A 21546-nucleotide genomic window follows, 5' to 3' on the forward strand; every position below is an offset into this window, starting at 1 on the left:
AAAATCATAATTTTATTAAAATTCTGATTTGATAGCATCATTTGGTAGAACAAATGATTTGTAATCTATTGGTGAAAATTTTATTATTTTTGGACTTATATTTTTGAAGTTATGAAGGTTTGAAGTGCATGAGTCGACTCATGAGTCAACTCATGGCACTATGAGCTGATTGGCACGCAAAAATTTCTCTTGGCACGCTGGATTTTTGACTTGGCACGACCTGTGAGTCGACTCATGAGTCGACCCACAAGGCATGAGTCGACTCATGAGTTGACCTCTGCTGATTTGAGCCAAAAAATCCAGAAATCAAACTTGTCTGGCTGTTGCAACAGAAGTCGACTCATGAGTCGACTCCTGAAGCATGAGTCGACTCATGAGTCGACCCCTGCGACGAAAAATATCCGCAACGGCTAGTTTTTTGCCCATTTTAATTGCCTTTTATGCTTCCTAAAAATGCTCTAACGGCTCTTTTTCTGCCTAATATGTTTTCTCTTATTTCTTAATGCTATAAAATGTTTCAAAAGGTGAAAATACAGGATAGAATTGAGAGGATCCAAAATATACACGAGGTGATCAACGAGATACTCGAGAGAAAAAGAAAAGAGGATCCAAAATCTACACGAGAGACAGGTGATCCACAATATACACGAGAGATTGTGAAAGAGATTCAAGAGCATTCAAAGAGAGGATTTTTCACACCTATTGTTCAACCTTGATCAAGAGATCTTTCAAAGCCTTCAAGAAGTCTTCAATCAAAGATCATCTTCTCCTCAAGCGTTCATTCAACTTTTCATCCATCTTGAGGAAATATAAAAGGGGATTCTTCATTTGAGTAAAGTATTTTTATTGTTATATTCGCTCATTTAAGGAGCTGTTATTGTATTAATTTGTGCTTTAAATTGTCTTACTCTTTGTGAGTAATTGTTCTTATTTTTGGAGGGTTTCCAAAACAAGGGAAGGTTGATCCGAACCTGAAATCGGAGTATTTTTGGGTTGGCTTGTACCCAAGAAATAAGTGGACTAGCTTGGGATAGCTAGTGTCGGAGTTTCCGACGTTTGTATTTGGGTTGAATACAAGTATAGTGGATTGAAATTCCCAAGTAGGAGCTTGGGGAGTGGATGTAGGTGCAAGGTTGGCACCGAACCACTATAAATCCTTGTGTTTGTGGTGTGCTTTATTGTTTCTCTTTATTTCTTTATTATAGCCTTGCATTCTTGCTTTAGGAATTTAATCTTGAATTAAAGTCTTTCTTCTCAATTCATCATAAGTAATTAGTTAAGCTTAAAATTTTTAAAAACCCAATTCACCCCCCCCCCTCTTGGGTTGCATAGCTGGGCAACACCCCCTACCCTCTTCTCCATGTCCTCCCTGCTCTCCTTCCTCTCCTCTTCACATCCAAAAAGTTGGACGTCCATCTAGTAGAGATATAAGGCATGGTGATGCCTGGAACAGAAGGCTACAAGACATCTTTGACAGGCTGCTGCTCCAACTTCAGAAGGAGTTCTGAAGCACTTCCTAATCAGATTTAGATCTAATTTTTGGAGCATAGATTTATGAGGAGAAGATGTTCTAGATCCTGCCTGAGTGGATACCGATAGAGGCCAGACGCTTGCGTGGCTACATCAGAATCTCGGGCTGTGCAGAGATCATCTACAGGATAATCAGATTACCCTTAAGATATTTCTTCTTTTATCATAGTTTTAGATTTAATTTTAGATTTTAAATATTAGATAATAAAATTAGATCTAGAGAATTAAATCTAAAATACGTAAGATAATTTTTTTTTTAAATTATTTTGCCCCAGATTTAATGAAATCTGGAAGATCCTACGCGGAGAAAGCGTTTCTCCTCCTTCAGATAGCAATTATGTATAGATCGTTGTGTGCCATATGCGTTGGTTGTCCTCATAATCAAGTAGTGTGGAGACACTGATATGACATGCAAGTGAGATGTAAGAGTATATCTCATTAAACGTGACCAACTACGGAGCACTCTGCTGTCAAGAGTAGCTCATGAAGGGTATAGGTATGTGTCCCTCTGATTTGAGATCATCATGGTAACTTATAAGTAATTCACTAGACTTTAGTGTCAGACTATCTGAACTTTTAATTCAGTGATTGAAAGATTTTTAGACACAGTCAAGTACTTATTAAGGCAGTGTGTGAGTCAAGAAGAGATTGACCTCTCTAAATAAGTAGGAGTTAATGCATCACTGTATTTTAATTTGATAAAATCTGGATCTAGATAATCTATGTGATGGATTTGAAAGATTAAAATATGATGTGGATAACTTATCTAGGATTGACAGTTAAATCCTAGGTCATTCTTGAGTATTCAGGATCAAAGAGATGAATTATACGGTAATCATACACTAGTAGGTTCTTGAATGTTGCATTACAATCATTCAACCTATCCAGATGCAGATCTCATTGCTAGATGGTTACATCAATTAGTTCAGAAATTTATTTCTGTACTATCGACTTGGGTTCGAACCTATGGGGTCACACTCTAAAGAAGTTTTTGACTAATCATGTGACTGATCAACGATTAAGAACCATTCAAGAATGTAATCGTCAATTTGATTGATGATTAACCATGAGCAAAAGTTATGATGAAATAATTTGCTAAGTGTTATAAATTAATAGAGGATAAATTAGTAATTAAATTATTGATTTGCTCAATTTAATTGAGTAACGATGTTTGGATCAAATCTAATTGAATTTGATTCAATTAGGTTTGACCTGATTAGATTATGAGATAACCTAATCGCTAAGAAAGAATTATCTCAGATTTGATCAGAATTTTGGTTCAATCAATTACTAATTAGATTAAGAATTTAAGAGTCTAATTGGATTGGGTTTTATTTATCATTTGGGTCTAACCAAATTTGATTGGGTTGAAAGATTAAGTTAGAACCAAAACCTAGAGTCCAATTAGATTGGACTTCTCTCTAGCGCCAACCCATGTCCACGCCAAGAAATATTTCACGCCATCTTGATTTATGTGATTTATTTTCATGCACAAAGCTCCCTTGTCACCCCATTTGTATAAGGATTAAGGTGTTGCAACTTGAATTTGGAATTCAAATTTGGATTGGATTGGTTTTGTTTGATATTCAACTTGAATTTTGAATTCATATTTAAATCAAACTACCTAACATCCTATCCTTATCCATATGGGACGCCAACCTTGAGAAGGTTGCTAGGGGTGTGCGACATAAGGGAAAAGACCATGGAAAAATGAGAGGAAGAGGGTGGGGGCGTGATCTCTTCTGGGTAGACATCAATCGACGTGAAAACCCTAGGTCTTGTTGTTAGGGTTTTGGAAAGAGAGAAAAGAGAGTTGAGAGAGTCTCACCTCCACTTTTCTTCCACCACATTCTCTTCCTAAGTGTCATTCTTCAACCTTTGGAAGTGTTCGAGAGTTTTGAAGGAAGGAATCAAATCAGCCTTCGATATGAACTTCGTGTGAGCTAGCACTCTCGAGGAGACAGATCGGATCGGAGCTTCGAGTGGATGTCCCGTAGAGGTCGGACATCCTGTGCGACTGCGAGCAATGAGAATGAAGCCTTTATCATATTTTCTCAATAGTGGCGATTATCGACCCGTGCTCGGTATGAAATTATGAACTCTGTAGGGTAGTAGATCTGATCTACTATCGAATAGATGTGATCTATTCCTTACATGCATGCATGCTGTTTTATTTTTAGATTTTATATGTCATATATCATGTCATAGATTCTAGAGTAGGTTGATTTAATGATTAAATTATATGCATGTTTGATTAATATGATTAATCTGGTTGCTTTCTACTATAATTTTTTTAAAAAAAAATTGAAATACATGTATGAAATCGCCTATGATTTTCTACATTATTATCATAGGATTATTAATTAAGATTTAATTGATGTAAAATTTTAAAATTTTATTTGTTAGTTGGATTTGTTAATAAATTGAGTTTTGGACTTTAGTTATTTAAATTCTTTCCACTATGATGTATTTGATATCATATTGAAATGCCTTGTATGCTTGTTGCGAGAGTTCTTCATAAGTATGCAGTGGTGGCTGTGATCCTAACTCATGAACGTGGGTCGAAGGTATGATGATAAGATAATATTTCTTCCCTACCAATCTCTCCACTGCCATCCCCTAATGTTCATGACGATCTTCATGTCATCTTGATTGTCGGCTCACATATGAGACTCCTATTGTTCTAATGCCCATTTCAAACCTCTTTCCTTGCAAGGGTCTCTAGGTAATTTATATCCTCTATAAAATTATTTGTCCTATGACAAGTTTAATTCCTCATATATCTTTTCTCACTTCTCTGTCTTCTATTGAAAACCTACATCTTATGCTAAAGTGGTGAAAATACTAGAATGGCATGAGGCTATGCAGACTGAGCTTAAGGCCTTTGAGGATAATAAGACATGGACCTTCATCTCTCTCCCACATGGGAAGTAACCAATTAGTTGCAAATAGGTTTATAAAATCAAATGAAGGTCAAATGGTTCTATTGCAAGATACAAGGTATGTCTTGTTGCCAAAGGTTATATTCAGATAGAAGGAATTGATTATTATGAAAGCTTTGCCCTTATCACAAAATTTGTTACCATTCAGGTCTTACTAGCTATCGCTACTATTAAAAATTGGCACCTTCATTAACTTGATGTCAATAATGCTTTTCTCCATGGTGATTTATCAATAGAATACATGCAACTACCACTCCATTAGTAGAGATGAGGGAGAATTAGGTGTGTCATGTCATCTTAACAAATCTATTTATGGTCTAAGACAAGCTTTGAGGAATTGGTTTGTCAAATTTTCTCAAGCCCTTTTTGATGCCAGCATTGTACCATCTAAGATTGTTTCCTCCTTGTTTTATTCCTATAAGAATGGTCACTCATTATTTATTTTAATCTATGTTGATGATATTTTCAGTATAGGAAATGACAAGATTGCCATCTTTGCTTTAAAATCCTTAGTCAGCATTTCCATCTCAAAAATCTAGGGTATCTCAAATATTTTTTGGGTATTGAAGTATCTTGCTTTGCACAAAATATTTACTTGAGTCAAAGGAAATATTCTTAGAACATTCTTGCAGACAGTTGCTATATTATAGCTTGACCAACCTTGTTTCCTATGGAACAAAATCTTAAACTTAATGATCAAGATGGTGATCTCCCTTTCGGACCCTCTACCTATAGATGCCTAATTGGAAAACTCATATATCTAACAATTATTGAAATATATATTATTCACACAGTTCATATTTTGAGTCAGTTTATGTTCCAATTATGGAAGCCTCATATGGATGTTGCTATAAGACTATGTTGCTAATTAAAAGCTATTTTTGGTCGGACAGAGAGGATTTTCAAAGAGAGAGATTCTACTACCATTGTCAGCTGGATCCAAAGATGATATGAAGTAGCTGGAGGCTCATCCATTTCTCTATGACATCTGGACTACCGTTCATCTTTTAGTTATAGTGTCTATCCGACATGTTTTTCGAGAGGCAAACAGTACCATGAATTGAGTCGCATCTTATGTTGCAGAGCACTCCAAAGACTGGATCTAATGATAGGATGAGATGTGCCCGATAGCCCTATGGGATCTTTTGAACTCTAACTTTATGGGTTGTACTTATACAAGAATGGTGTGATCACTCGCTTGTACAAAAAAAAAAGCGACTCTTGATCAAGATATTCTTCTCTTAGCTACTGAGAACTTAAATTTCATAGTTTATTATGATTCTCATAGGGCTAGTTGTTATATGGCTCATATCTTGGTCCAGTCCCATATCTTGGAAGACAAAGAAGTAGAACACTACATGTTACTGATTATCAACTGAAGCAAAATATCATGCCATAAATATAGCCGCTTCTAAGATTACATGGCTTAAATACTTGCTCCATGATCTTGGTTGCAAGACTTCCTTGCCTACCATATTATTTTGTGAAAATCAAATAATATTAGCATTATGGCCAACTTGTTTTCCATGAATACACCAAGCATATTAAAATCGATAGTCATGTTGTTTGTGAGAAAATTCAAATTGGTCTTATTCACATATCCTATCTGTCTACCTCTATGCAGTTGGCTGATCTCTTTACTAAGTCCTTGAGGAAGGATTAGGCTTATTTTTTTGAAAAGCGAGTTGGGTGTTTGTGACCTTCGCACAGGGAGCATTAGAAAACTACCAAATTTGGATATAAGATTTCATTAGAACCTACCAAAGTTTGGCATGATATATCTTCTCTTCACCAATGGGTACAAGATCTTCTCTTATTTAACAACCTTCCAACCATGTAAGATCTTTCTTTATTTTTTGATTTTGTTGACTTGTATATTTTGTACATCTATGGTCATGGGATTGAGTCAATTCCACCAAATCTGAAATTTTGTGTAATATATGTGTTGGGCCATTTAGGAACATGTAACAAAAAAAATTCTTTTTCTTATCAAAGATATATAGTGACATATTCCACCATTTCACTGCTTTCATTTGCTACAATTTTTTCTTCTTTCTACCTGAGATCAGCTCCACTCTTGTTTGCAAGAGATATTAGAATTGTCTTTCCTCGCTCGAGCATTTTTTGAGAACACCAGAAAGGGAGTATTTGATTGAAAGAGCATTGTTTTGGACACCCTTGAACTGTCCCTGAAAAGACAATGAGGCGCAAAGAGAGAGACACGAGAGAAATAACTCTTCTATCTTTTTTTTTTTTTTTTTTTCTCTTCTAAAGGAATAAGAATAACGAAGGATTCAGTCTTGAGATTTGCTACGTAAATCTCAAAATTTTGTAGCTGAAATTTAATTTATTAAATAATCATAGACTTGAAGTTAACTATTTATAAATTTTGAGACATGAATTTAATATTTGATCTTTAATTTAGATGCTTTAAACTAATTTTAATTTATTTACTTAATGAATGATCGAATTAAATCTTTTATTATATTTTATTTATAATAAATTTTAACTAATTATGATTGTTAAGCTTCGTATTATCAAGGATAGCAGCCTTTGATAGTATGAACATATTATATCCTGAATTTAGAGTGTGATATTTTATGCCATCGGGCCCACTCGATTACTTCTAATTTGGTGCAAGCATCGCAAGGGCAAAATAGAAACTATATCTATCCTCAAAAATAAGCCATCAACCTTAAGATTGGGTGGGCACCGGACTCAAGCAACATATAGATGCAAGTGTCCATAACCACTGAAGTAACTCAAATATGACCAGGATAAATGCAAATCTCATTTATATTGATAATTTACACTTCTCAGAATGATGAAAAGAAAACATATCAAACACTTGGAAGGATGATTGTTTTGAAAAGAAAAAAAAATGATCTGAAAAGCTAAAGAACAGATGAAGTGCAAATTAAGCTCAAAATTCAGACACAATAGAAATTAAGATGAACTTTATTCATGATGAATCTACTAAATTCTCTGGCCGCCAGTCTGATTTCTCTGAACAAAGTATTCCTTCTTTGTTCTTGGAAAAAGTCAAGCGGACCTCCCAGTGCAGCGACTTCAATAAGTTCTCTACCTCGCTTACGACTGAAGACTCATCACGAACAATTAGTTTGCCTCCAGGCCTCAATATCCTATCAACTTCAGCTATCACAGTCATGATTTTGCATCTGAAAATCAGGAGTAATTTTGTTAATTAATTACATGAAGAAAAAAAATCCAGCATCAATGGCTTTTATTTATTTATTTATTTATTTTAAATGAAGTTTATCCAATCCACCTCTTTTTGATCCTCGAAAACAGATGATCAGCATGCAGGAGGTCATAGGATCTGGGGTAGGTACTGAATGATTCACACCAGTCATGGTAAATACCAAAAAGCCCGCGCTCGTAGATAATTGGTAGTGTGTCTGGAGAATCAATGTTCACCACATTCATCACCCACACATTCAGATCCTTGAGTGCAGCAGCAAACCTAAAATCAGTTCGCAAATTTGAGTAAGATGGAAGAAGCATGAATAAATTAAGGTGTCATTGCACTGCAAAGTAATCGATTAACCGATATTACCCTCCATAAACAGCTCTCATGTCCATAACATTTCTCACTTGGGACCAATCAATGCCAAAACCATTGATATACGACTTCTTCACAACTCTTTTCCAGTGTTCATAATCCGACGTGAAGTCATTAGGGGCTGGCTTCCCATAGACTCCCATCTGAGAGCTGTTTAACCAGTAAGGAGGCACCTGCAATCTTTGCGGCCATTCCTCAGGCCACCGCGAGCCCCGCTCAGATGCATCAACCGGCACCCGGTGCATGCAGGCCTTCAGAGGGATGTACCTGAAAGATATGATGGCTGAAAGGCATATTGATACAAATCAAATAGTGCTCATTTGAATCCATGCTGCCTGGCCTATTTACTATGCTGAGCTGCTACTTCGGCCAATTAATTGCCGAAACCTAGGTGCTTTGGCCACCAAATATTGGTTTATTTTAACTCAAGTAAATAACAAGAATTGTTTCCAAATTCATGGCCAGGGTACGTAAAATGTGTGAGCAAGGAGCCTGCCAATAAGTAAGTGTAGCAAGTCTAGACTTACCAAGCTGCATTTGGATCATCGTCTTCTTTACACATGGGAGGACTGTGATGCTTTCTGTTGTCATAACATTCATTCGAAATTGGTTTATGATAAATTGCAGCAGCAACAGAATTCAGTTTGTCCTTCTTGATAGTGAAAAGATCCCAACACATGGATGTCGTAAGAGATGACATGGCTTAGTTAAGAAACAGAAAGATTTCGCCTCAGTCATATAAAAACACAAAATAAGATAGACAGGATGGTATCCATAAAACCTACCTTTCCAGATCTCAACATCTTCTTTCAGTTTTTGATACACAGGTGTTGCTGACCAGACAAAATATCCTCCAGGGCGTAAGACACGATTCAGCTCCAAAAGAAGAGTACCACCTATAAGAAAGTTGCATGCTCAGTCTTATTAATAAGAAAAAAAATATTATAAGTATTGTTATCGAAACTCAACATTGTATGCAATTGAACACTAAGAAAAATTATACCATCTGCATGCCATGGGACACGACAACGTGCACAATGGACAAGATCGAAAACCTTGCTGGGGAATGGCAGACGTTGAGAACCCATTACTGCAGATATTGCCGGAATTCCTCGCTCGAGTGCCATTTGAATTTGAGCTTCATGTTCATCTTTTGGAGCGAATGACATTGCAAGGACATCTCTCTCAAAGAGATAGCCACCAAAGCTGGCTACCCCACAACCAACATCTAGTATAACATGAGTACGCTTTCCCCAAGCAATATCAGGTACAGACTGCAATGAAACCAAAGAAGCCATATAACTAAACCAACATCTACCAATTCTCAAGAAAGGATATGTCTCAAATATATTCATTGGAACATCATGAATGTGTAACTTTATTATAAGAGCTCATATTTTTCCAACTAAAGTGTGTTTTCAGAGCAAACTTATAACTATACACAGATTATTATCATTAGACAGTCAGCCGATCTGAAAGTGCAAAGGGGACTATTTGTTGGATAGAAGTTGTATATGAATGTAAAACTTATGAAAACACCTATTTAATGTCTTATTCAAGGTAGTTTCTCTTGAAATGTATGAAATGAAGCGTTTGAATTTTAAGGATTTCAAGCCAAACTGACTTCTATGACAGTTGGACAGTAATCATAACCACATTAGATCATCCTATTGTTGTAAGAAATAATTCAAAAGGTGCTAACTGATGCATGTTGCTAGGAGTCACCCAAAAAGTGTGCGCCCACCAAAAAGGGTTTTTGAGATAGGCAACAACTAATTAAATCGAAGAATTGAACTAAACAGTGTGACAAATTGACAAAGAATCACCACCACCACCTGAATTCAAATCCCCTTCTGTTCATTTATCCATATTCTTTTCCCTCCTTATTTCTCTATCTGCGTTTAATCATTAGTGCACTTTCTATGATAAGAGGAATAGCTTGATATAAGGGCAACTACAGATCAAACAATGCGAGGAAGGAGGAGAACAGCTCTTGCTCTTTGCATATGCAGTGGTGATGTGCAATCCTTCCTTTTAGGTTATTTTTGTTGGTTACTATGTTACTTCAAAAATTATACTGAACTTGAATAGATTCACATTGGATACAGAGAATATGAGGTACACCTGCATACATGATGATCCCTTTCTTTCTCTTTGATGCATATCCATATCTCTTGGACTCTTGAATGGAGGTATGCATGTGGCTCAGCACGGTTTCAGCTGGCCAACCATGTATATGTAGATACAAATGGGGGTTTGTGCTGCACAGTCAGGCTCCTCTCTCCTCTCATACCAAATGGATGATATTGGCCCTCTTCTTTAGGATCCCTCACAGGAAAGCAACTTCTTGTGCAGGGTTATTTACTCTTGGACATCCATACCATAAGGTAATTCATTATGTCTTGATAGTAAGCTGCCTTAAACTATTAAATTCTATTTTTAAAGGGTGTATGTCTCCGGAGTGTGACTCAAACTAGTGTTAGAAGATAAACATGAATTTAGTGTTATGATAAAATACATTGAACCATGTGAGTGGGATTATGCATGCATGTCTAGGTACAAGAGGTATATTAAATGTGGGTACATGGACTTATGTCTAGGAATGTATTTGTGATTTTTAGGAAAGCATGAATGCATGTATTAGAAGTTTAGAAATATGTGTGCCTCTCAGAGAAGTGTGTGAGATATTAATTAATGTATTGTAAAGATTAAAGAGTCATATAACTCGAGTAATTAATGTATTTATGAGTAGTATAAATAGAAGTGGTTTTCTGAGTATGCAGTAAGAGTTGGATATGAAATGAATATGACATTGTGATATTGTTTCTCTCCTCTCTCAAGTATTTCTTATCATATGTAATTGAATACTCCTCTATTCACCTTAGCAAAGTGGTATCAGAATATATGTACAAGAAGTACCTACTACCAAATTCCAACAAAGTGATATTAGAGCCAGATTCAGTCCTACGGCAATAGTCAGAGCCAGCATGGTCCTACGACAATAGTTAGAGCCCGCACGGATCTAAGGCAATAGTTAAAGTAAGGTATAAGCCCACGAGACGTGAAGGTGGAAAAATATTCTCCATAGTTGAAGCAGGAAACTCCAGGCTAGAAGACCTATTGAGTGTGAAGTTTGCAACTTCTGTGATACTTTGAGTTCAAGATAAGAAATAGAGACCCATTGAAATAGTGCGAGTCGAAAAGAGTGACTCCACAAGTGAAAAAGACAAGAAGTCTTTCGTGGAAGAGACGAAGAAAGTTTCTAAAGAAATGCAAGTGCCAAGTGAATTGTGAGTTTTGATAAAGTACAATGGAGAACTATGTATCCGGTGAGGTAATATCAACTGTTGTGACAATCTCATTTAAAGCAGTACTCAAAGACTTGCTTGAGAAATTAAATTTATGGCCAGTCTCATTTTTATGAGAAAAGTATGGATCAGATTATGATCCTATTTTTGTGGCTTATACTAATCTTGATGATGGATATGGGAGACATGTAATTTATGAAGATAAAGCTAGTACGAAGAAAGAAGTAGAGTAAGAAGTAGCATTAAAAGCAATTAGGCATCTTAAAATTATGTATGACTTTGTAGTAATAGACGTGAACTACAAAAAACTATGTGATTTGAAATATTACTATCAAGAACTGACTGAGATGTACAAGAAAGTGGTAGAGGAATGTGATGCATTGAAAGAGAAGCTGACGATGTTGGATAATAGTGCAGAGAAATTCGATAGTAATTATGACAGGAAGAAAGAATATTCATCCTAAAGATATATTTCAGCTGTTAGAGATTTTCTTTCAGGATGTGGACCAATTATGAAAAGCTGAAGAAGAAAAGTTAAACAGAATTCATGTTTATGAGGGAGTGTTGAAAGATAAACATGAATTTAGTGTTATGATAAAATACATTGAACTATGTGAGTGGGATTATGCATGCATGTTTAGTTACAAGAGATGTATTAAATGTGGATACATGAACTTATATCTAGGAATACTTTGTGGCTTTTAAGAAAACGTGAATGCATGTATTAGAAGTTTGGAAATATGTGTTTCTTAGAAAAGTGTGTGAGATATTAATTAATGTATTATGGAGATCAAAGAGTCATATAATTCTAGTAATTAATGTATTTGTTAGTATAAATAGAAGTGATTTTCTGAGTATGTAGTAGGAGTTGGATATGAAATAAATATGAAATTATGATATTGTTCCTCTCCCCTCTTAAGCATTTCTTATCATATATGATTAAGTACTCCTCTATCCATTTTAACAAAATGGTATCAGAGCATATGCACAAGAAGTACCCACTGTCAAATTCCAAAAACTAGATGACATTCTCTAAATGATTATTATATTACTTCTTGTAAATAATTAATAAATAACCAAGAGAAATTAACATAGATGATCTTTCAAAAATTTTCATTCCCACACTTTTTATACATAAGAATTCCATCATAGTTGAAGTCAAGGTTTGCAAACCAATATCGTGACCCATACCAATCAAGTACCTGGTCAGTATCCATACCGAACATGCATGCTGGTGCCAACAGAGTGTATGTGGAGAAGAAGGACCTATAGATTATAGGAGGTTGATTAGAGGTTGTAGCTTGTCAGTTGGAGGTAGGAAGTCATTGATTAAAGCAAAAGCTCGTGACTAGGCCCAAAGGTCATCAATCGGGTGTCATAAGTTGTTCATTTGGTTGGAGGTCATTGATCAATGCTGGCAAATCATTGACTGGGGCCCAGGAGGGGGTCTGGATGGGGGTGCGAAGCTCATCAAACACCACTGGTGATGTTGGCAAGGTCCCCTAAGCATCATCATTAGAAGACCGAACTATTAAGATGAGGGTGAGGTGGGGAGATTGGTGGAGGGCAATAGCGAGGTTCCGAAAGAGACGAGAGATATGGGGTTTTATAAAAAACCTGGTCCAACCCAAAACAAGACAAAATCCATTGGTTCAGCCTACTTGGATCAGCTCTAACTAGTTTTGATACTATTTCAATTTTGGTGGCTAAACAATCCCATTCCCTGGCCAGATTGGTATGCCCAATTTCTCAATTTGGGGCACCTTAGTTGAGGTGTTTGGGCTCAATAATCTCAAGAGAAGAAGAGTAAAATAGATAAGTGCTCCATTGAACTTTCTTTCTTGCTTTATTCACACCACTTTGATTTATTAGGTGTTATTATTGGCTATTTTGACATTGCTGGGGATTATGTTTTCCATTTAAGTTCAATTCATTAAGTTGGCTGCTGTTCAAGCCATGGATGACCATCCTTGGTGGTCTTTCTTGTCTAGATCAATTGGTTCAAGATTTTTAGTATTATATTCACGTGCCTAGATAGTTGCTATACACCACTTATTTGAAATACTAGTTGACTTTGTTAGTCAAATCACTTGATGAATACCATATCTTTTCATCATGTTTGAACATGTGGCATTACATCAAATCTTTTGAATTAAACACATAACCTCTTAAGACAATCACAGTCACTTTATTTTATCAATAAGGTGGTGCAAACCATACCTTATAGCGAAGTGTTTCTTCCATTAATCTTGCATATGTGTTGCTGTAATGGAGATAAGGTTGTCAAAAGCCTATTTTTGGAACAATCATGTGAGTTTTTCTCAAGATCATTATTCTTAATGTTTTTGAATTAATATTTTTATATGTTTTATATTTGTATCCTTAATATTTTAGATTTACTTCTTAAAACTTTTATATGTGTTATTGCTGAATTTTGCTCAGGATCCTCGTTCTTACTATTTTTATATATGTTGTCACTTAGTTTCCTAAAGCAAGAGTACTAAAGGAGTAGATTCTGGTATAGGGGTAGGTATGGACGATCTCGAAAAAAATTAGGATTTGGAACTACTCAGGAATGGATGCTAGGATAAGTTTTTGAAATGCATGAAGCACTAAGTCCATTGTTACTAAGGATTATTGCCAGGGATTTAAATATCAAGGTATGGAAATGTATTAGTCATCGATTAGTATATACACCTTGATAGGAGTGCAAAACAAGGTTGGAATGCCTTGCCACAAATACAAAAAATAATAACAAAACAAGGTATACTAAGTAGTAGGGGCTGATATGGCTTGATATATCACAATACAATATCATAAACCTTAGTTAGCTTAGTCCCGGTTCCTTGCATTGGTCCTTGGATAATATGGTATGTACCAACCGGTATAGGCTGATACAAGTGGTTTTGTTAATCATTTGTTATCATTGTGACCTTGGATTAAAATTACATCCCCAAACCTTGATATAGGAATGACAAAAGCACTTTGAGCCCAATTGTATATGCATAACAAACATGCATGTTGGATTTCTTTTTAAGTGTAATTGACACCATTTAGATCGTTCCGCATATAAAATAAGTTTGTGCACTTTAAATCCCTTTACAACTATATTTTGGATTAATGCATTCATGAGATATTGCATTCAATCCAATTGCTCCTCATGTTTCAAACCCTCTCCACCATTTGTTCCAATCAAGGAAATTCTTCATCTGATTTTTCATACAATTCTTAGTCATCATTTCTACCTAGGTCTTTCATATATTTCCCCTACTTTTCAGATATTGGTGAGATTGTAAGTGGCATCATTTTTGTTTTCTTAGAGTTTACCCTTTATTTTCACTAATGTTATCCATTTTTTGTCCATCTCAAGTTTTACTGCATCCACTTGCCTAGTATCATTATCTTTATCTTTATCATGTCATTTTAAGATCATGCAACTCATATTTGTCTTGAATAGTGCTTGTAGGATGTCTTTAAGCTTCAATTAGCTAGCCTCGTTAATGTTTGGACATTCATAACAAATTTGAAGGATGATTTTACGATAGAAACCCTAATCTATATTATTGTCAAGATATTCATGTATCATTCTAACGCAAGCTGGAAAGATGACTCTATGGTTATTTGACCCTATAACCTCTTATAATAAGTTCCATGATTGTGGCACTCAAATGGGGTGCAAACATGGCCAAACATCATCAAAATTTAAGAGAGAGTCAAGTAGGCATAGGAAACTATGCTGAAACAAGCTTGCAGGCTATGTCAAGCCCATGAACAAGGCAATCGGGCCCAAAATTCTATTGATGATGAAATATGCACTTTTAGAACTCAATCAATGGTACACTAGCCACCATCAAAAGGCATTCAGTTGTAACCTCTTATCATCTAAATGCTCTAACCCTTACTCTGAGATGGACTCCAAGTCTATAGCAATTGATAATGAATCTAGTCATCCATGTTGATTGGTGATGCAATAACTGAAGCACATATCACAAAACCACCGATAACAAGAAGACTTCCACCCACACCATACTGATGATATACCACTCATGATCAGTACCCAATTGATGGTAGCAAGTGCATCATCACAAACCATTCTACAGCAGCATTCAAATAGCATTGTAGTTCATCATGCATTCTCTTTCCATGCCATTAGCTCACCAATGGAACATTTGATTGTTCCTATTCCATCATTGAAACCCTGCAATGGCTTGTAGATACTACCAACCAACCAAAGCTTCCTCGACTATTTGTTAGCTTTAACAACAAATATCACCAGGCAGGAACCAACCAACAACAATGCCACCTCCAAGTTAGCTTGATACCTAGTTGATCAAGGTCTTAAAAGTTTTGAGACAACTACAACCTATGGCTCAGTAGTCGAGACAACCTTTTGTACTGCCTTTAGTAGTAGCTTCCGTTCAGGCCAACGATGAGGAGTCCAATACTGGCAGCTCTCCATGTCTGAATCATAATAATCCTATACAAACTCAGCAACCTGATGCAGATGAATGTGACAAGCAGTAAAGTTATCCGCTTGACCATTGATGGCATCTTTAAGAAGCTGGACCAATGGCTTAAAGGCCTAAAGTGAAGACTATTTTGGTTGGCTTCATCTCTCTGACTAAAAACATATCCAATTTTGAAAGGCAAAGCTCAAAGGCCTAGATCACATATGGTGGTCAACCATTGAAGAAAATCATGCCTTTTGTCACCCATTGCAACATGTGATGAGATCAGAGTGAAACTAGATGAATGCTGCATACCTTCAAATTACACCCAAAGTCTCTGCACTGGGATGCTCCAACTCAAATAGGGAATCAAATCCATCCCAGAGTATTAAGAAGAATTTTATGAACTAGCACTTGAAATTTGACTCAAAAAAACCCCAAATCAACTAGTTGGCCAATTCTGTGCCAGTGTTCGTCTGAAAATCTAGGACCAAATAGTGGTAGTTTAGATTGAAACCTGGGACAAGGCCTACCAAACAGCTAAGTGAGTCAACGAGGAGCTCAAAAACAAAGCCAGTAAGCTGAGGGGTCAAACCGGCGTGCAATACCAACCACACCCAAACCTACTGCACCAACTCTCAGTAAAGGTAGTTCCTCTTAGATTGCTGTTAAAAAGATGAAGGCCCTACTCACACCAAACTGCAGCAAGGGATTCCACTAGAGCCAACAAGATTTGAATTCATTGGGAGCAGAATTATCTAAGCCAAGGGGAATTGATGTAGGTCAAAGAGGCTTGACCTTATGGTTGATTGACTTTGGACCATCTTACAATAAGTTCCATGATTGAAGGTATTAAAAATTATGGAAGCATGACTGAACATTATCAAAATTGAAGAGAGATTCATGGATGCACAGGAAACTATGTTGGAAGATAATCTCAAGGCCGAGCAGGGCTCGTAAACAAGGTAATCGGGCCCAGAACCTACAAATATAAACTATCCACCATCAAAACTCAATCAAATGTACATTAATTTGTCAGAAGGCATCTGACAGTAATCTTATACCATTCAAAGGCTCCAATCCTTACTCTAAGGACTTCAAGTATGTGAATCAAATGGTAGATCTAGTTCCCATCAGTTGATCCGATGGCATCATAATTGGCATCAAAAGGATTCCAATAGCAAATAGATTACCAGCAGAACAAAAATTCTTCTACAAGGCCAAGAGTAGCAAGATTACTTAATTTAGTTACCTTGGGATCTTTTTGATTATTCTTAGTTGATTTAGTTATCTTGGGACTTTTTTTATTATTCTTTTCTGTCCCCGAGAGTAACCCAAACATCCCTTTCTTTGTAAGGGATCTCAAAGCCTATAAACACAACTTATGCTCTTAGTTTTGATCACTGAAAATTTAATAAAGCTTCACTTTTCCGGAGTGCACATATTGTGTTTCTCACTTGCATGGTGGATTCTGCATGACCCGAATGAAGTATGGGGATTGGTGTAGTCTTTGGTGATGATGTGATTTTTTTAGTAGTGAGGCAGGAAACTACTAGTTATCTCTTCTTCTAGTTTCTTTCTTAGCATCTATATCCCTAGCTTTTAGATTTCAAATTGATAATTTCTTTCGATATTCTAAGTTTAATTTTTTACTCTTATTGCATAGCTTACTTTAGTCTTCCACTTGGTAATTCTGAAGCTTGTGCTAGGCTCATAGCCTGCATCACATCCCTATTCTTTAAAAGGTGAGCCTTGGTGCAATTGTAATGTTGCTCTATTTTGACCTGGATGTTATGGGTTTGAAACACAAAAATAGTTTCTTCACATATGGGGAAAAAGTTATGTATATTTGATCCTTCCAAAACTTTGCAATGGTGGGAGCCTTGTGCACTGGAATGGCCTTTCATGTCTAACTATTTTCTGTGATATGAAATGTTTATTCAAAACCATCCTCTCCATTATGTTATCAGCAACATTTTTGATGTTTTCCCAGGATCATATAAAATAACATTATAATTATATCTTTATATGGTAATAATTAATCTATTGAGCACCATATGAATAAAGACATTGCCATCATTGAATGTTCAAGATAAAACTTTCGATGTCAACATATTTTAAGTCATTAATTTCATGCACAACAAAATCTCTAACAACAAACTTATATTAATATCAAAAAAGATTTAGAGTATTATTCCAAATATAAAATATTTTGAATTTTTTTCAAGGAAAAGAGATGATTAGGCATGCTTTATAAATATTCTCAACATATACAAGACATTCTAATACAAAAACTAATAATTTAATAATAATATGGCACATTCAGCATATCTCTAGTGCTTGGAAGCAGGATCCCAAAATAGTTATGCAGTAGTCCCTTTCTTTCTTATTGGCTAGACCTCATAGTAAGAATTCTAAATTCACGATGATAGAATATCTTATTCACACCCTATCATCATGTGTTATCAACCAATAGTGTCAGATAAAGCACATATAAAGCCCAGTTTAAAAGATTCAAAAGAGAATCCATTCAACAACTAGCAAAAAGTGAACCATCACTAAGTTCAAATGTAGGAATGAATTTTTGCAATTTATAGAAAAAAGAAAGAACATATGCACTTCACTACCAAAACCTGCAAGTTATAAATCAATCCTCACCTGCTGAATGAAATCAATGTAGTGAAGTGCCCCATGAATGAACTGTGTTCCTCCTCCTGGAAAAGTAAGGTGCTCCCCAGTAACTTTCACCCAATTTTGGTGGCCTTTAACCTCTGCAAGCTTTGTGTGAGGTACATTACTGTACCATATCTACAACAGACATCCACAAGTTAGCAGACATTGGATAAGATAAAGTGCACATATCTACAAATTTTAAAAATAAAGTAATATTAACAATTCTGTATAAATATTGAATATTTACCCTATCTCTGCTCTCAGGCCACTTGATGGGTCGTCGGTATCCTTCCGGAAGGGGCACCAGACATGTAGGGCCTTCCTCAGGGCAGTGACGCTCACGATGTTGGTAATGCCTGAAGCTATGGAGCTTTTTGATGGCCTTAACATTGTCAAGGCAAGGTATGTAGTCCGTTCCAGCTATGACATTACAAAGCTTCCATTCAATGTGCCCCTCTTGGTCACCTCCTTCATTGGATTCCAACTCCTCCCCTTTCCTTCTTTCCTTCTCAGTGTCAGAATGGTCAGCCTGCGTCGCCCATGGCCTTGTCTCACCATTTTTCTCATTCGACACCTCTGATTGTGCCCCATCCAGTGATTCGCTTGCATTGGGATCGTTAAGTTTATCCTCACTCTGCTGCTGATCTCCCTCGCTTGCGCTAATTGGGTTCTCTTCATCTATCTGTTGTTGTTGGGGCTCTTGCTGGCTTTCACTACTTTTATCTATCTGAAACTGCTCTTCAATCTGTACTTGGTTCTCATCAGCTCCATCCTTTGTCCTCTCTTCAGGTTCCAGCTGGTTCTCATTGGTTCCCTCGTCCTTGTTTTCTTCTGGTTGTGGCTTGTTCTCTTCAGTTCCCTCCATAATTTCTTCTGATTGCTGCTGGCTCTGATCGATTCGCTCTCCAATATTCTCATCAGATTGTATTTGGCTCTCATCATTTGCTTGGTCTATCTTTTGTTGAATTTGGCCATGGTTCTCATCAATCTCAGGCTGGCCTTGTTGCTGGTTCTCATCGCTCCCACTCTCTGTCTGCTGCTGCTGGAATTCTTGTTGGTTCTCCTCATCACCACTTTCTGGTAGCTGCTCATCATGCTCCCTTTGCTGCTGTTCATGGATCTCCTCCTCATTTTGTTGCAATTCTGGTCGTTGTCTCTCCTCTATTCCAGCTTCTGAATTATGGTTCTCTAATTGCTGGTCTCCACTATTTTCCCCATCACCCTCATTATTACTTACTTGGGATCGGTGCTCTTGGTTCTCCTCATTTCCACCCATTTGCTCCTGTCGATATTCTTTCTGATCACTTTGGTTAGCCTCCTCCCTCTCCTCATTTTGCTGCTCCTCCTGCTGGTTTCCTTTGGCTTCATCTCCTTCTTCAGAGGATCGGCTATCTTCTTCAGCCTCCTTCTCTCCATCCCCTCCTCCTTGATCCATATCCTCCCCATCCAACTTGTCATCACCCTTGATGCCATCCTCCGGGCTATCCTCCATGACTTGAGGGGGGTCTTTTCGAGATACACGAGATGGAGGGGATTTAGAAGCGGTGGAGGTGGCAAAGGCGCTGGTCGTGCGGGATGGAATAATAGATGATGAAGCGAGCATCCAAACTCCAAGAATGCAAAGCGCCACAAAGACGACTATGGTGACATAATAAGAGGTCGAACCCGCCGACGAAGACGAATAGCGCTTCCCCACCCGGGAATTCTTTCCTAACCCTGGCATTGTCTTCTAATTCTTTCTTTCTTTTTTCTCCTTGGAGAAACAGAACTCCAAAGTAGGAGGTTAAGGTTATTGCTGATCGTTTAGAGGGAGGGAGAAGGGAAAGAAAAGGGGGAAGATGGAATGGTTCCAAGGGAAGAGTGAGATCTCCGAGGGAGGTGGGGAAGCAGGCTAGATCCAAAAATTCGGTGGGCAAGCGGAGGTAACGAAGCGACGGGATCGGCAAAACTTCTCCGCGCTCCTCTTCCCTGTCCATTTTTATGACAGCTGGTTTCTTGACACAATCTTTTTGCCAGAGAGAGAGAAAGAGAGAGATTTACGTGATCAGCTGCATTTTTGGAGGATTTAGGCCATGATGGATGTGGCAAGTAGCCCTGTGCCTGCCCACTTTAGTTTTTGCCGACATGATGAATGCGCGAGGAATAAAGTCGTCATGTGAGAATCGCAGATCCGCAAGGAGGGGTAGACTTGTTTCCTTTTTTTTTTTTTCTTTTCACATTAAGGTCTCAATATCTATAGCAACGAATCGGATACGGATCCAATTATTTATATTCATTATATAATTAAAAATCTCATATATATATATATATATATATATATATATATATATATATATATATATATATATATATATATATATATATATATATATATATATATATGTCTTAGGATGGATAAAATGGATGGTGCGAGTCTGATTGAATCTGATTAATAAGATAGATTGACTCAGATAAAAAATTTATTATATAAATATTTAAAAATAATTTAAAGTTTGAAAATAGATTTAAATTAAGGTTACTTCAAATCGGATCTCGAGTGAGTTATATCATTATCGGCATCAATTTTAAATTTATTTTGAATATTTTACCTAGCACTCCAGATTTTAATTGGATCAGACAACTGTCATATTTATAAACCTCGAAGGCTCAAATGATAAATATATTTTTTTAAAAAAAATAAAAAAAATAAAAGAGGTGCAATATGATGATAAAAAAAAAAAAAACAGTATGATCGTGCAAACTAGCCGCATGACTTTAGCATGTTAGGTGGTTCACATTGTGTGCGGTATAAATATCAAAAAGGCCCGGGGGAGTCCCAAACTTACCCTGGGGAATGCGGTGATGGTTATCTCTCTCTCTCTTTTCCTCATGATTTTTAAATTGAACCAGGGATCATGTTCAACTAGAATTTGAACTTTGTTGACTACAAGTCCCTATGCATTTGACTTATAAAAGTGAACAATGGCTAATGAACTAGGAAGTTTTATTTAGTTGCTGTTATCGTATCTTTATTCAAAGAAAACACAGTGAGTCTACCAACCAAAAGAAAAAAAGACAGTGAC

General features: G+C 36.6%; 1 protein-coding gene across 1 annotated transcript; it reads right to left on the reverse strand.

Moving 5' to 3' along the window:
* Positions 1–7241: 7241 nt before the first annotated feature.
* LOC140852936 (probable methyltransferase PMT24) lies at positions 7242–20375 on the reverse strand. Its single transcript, XM_073246904.1, has 8 exons — positions 18732–20375; positions 18470–18619; positions 9059–9329; positions 8841–8951; positions 8583–8757; positions 8050–8322; positions 7762–7956; positions 7242–7651 (listed from the first exon to the last, which is right to left on the reverse strand). The coding sequence occupies exons 1-8, from the start codon at positions 20205–20207 to the stop codon at positions 7435–7437; spliced, it is 2868 nt and encodes a 955-aa protein (XP_073103005.1). The 5' UTR covers positions 20208–20375; the 3' UTR covers positions 7242–7434.
* Positions 20376–21546: the final 1171 nt, after the last annotated feature.

The sequence above is a fragment of the Elaeis guineensis genome, chromosome 12 (genome assembly GCF_000442705.2).
Source record: "Elaeis guineensis isolate ETL-2024a chromosome 12, EG11, whole genome shotgun sequence".
Lineage (NCBI taxonomy): Eukaryota > Viridiplantae > Streptophyta > Magnoliopsida > Arecales > Arecaceae > Elaeis > Elaeis guineensis.

Excerpts from the sequence above, each read along its gene's own strand:
- LOC140852936 (XM_073246904.1), bottom strand. The coding sequence starts at position 20,207 with ATGCCAGGGTTAGGAAAGAATTCCCGGGTGGGGAAGCGCTATTCGTCT. Across the intron at positions 8,952-9,058 it reads TGTCCCATGGCATGCAGATG|GTGGTACTCTTCTTTTGGAG; the intron begins GTATAATTTTTC and ends ACTTTCTTATAG. Across the intron at positions 8,758-8,840 it reads AGATGTTGAGATCTGGAAAG|CCATGTCATCTCTTACGACA; the intron begins GTAGGTTTTATG and ends TTCTTAACTAAG.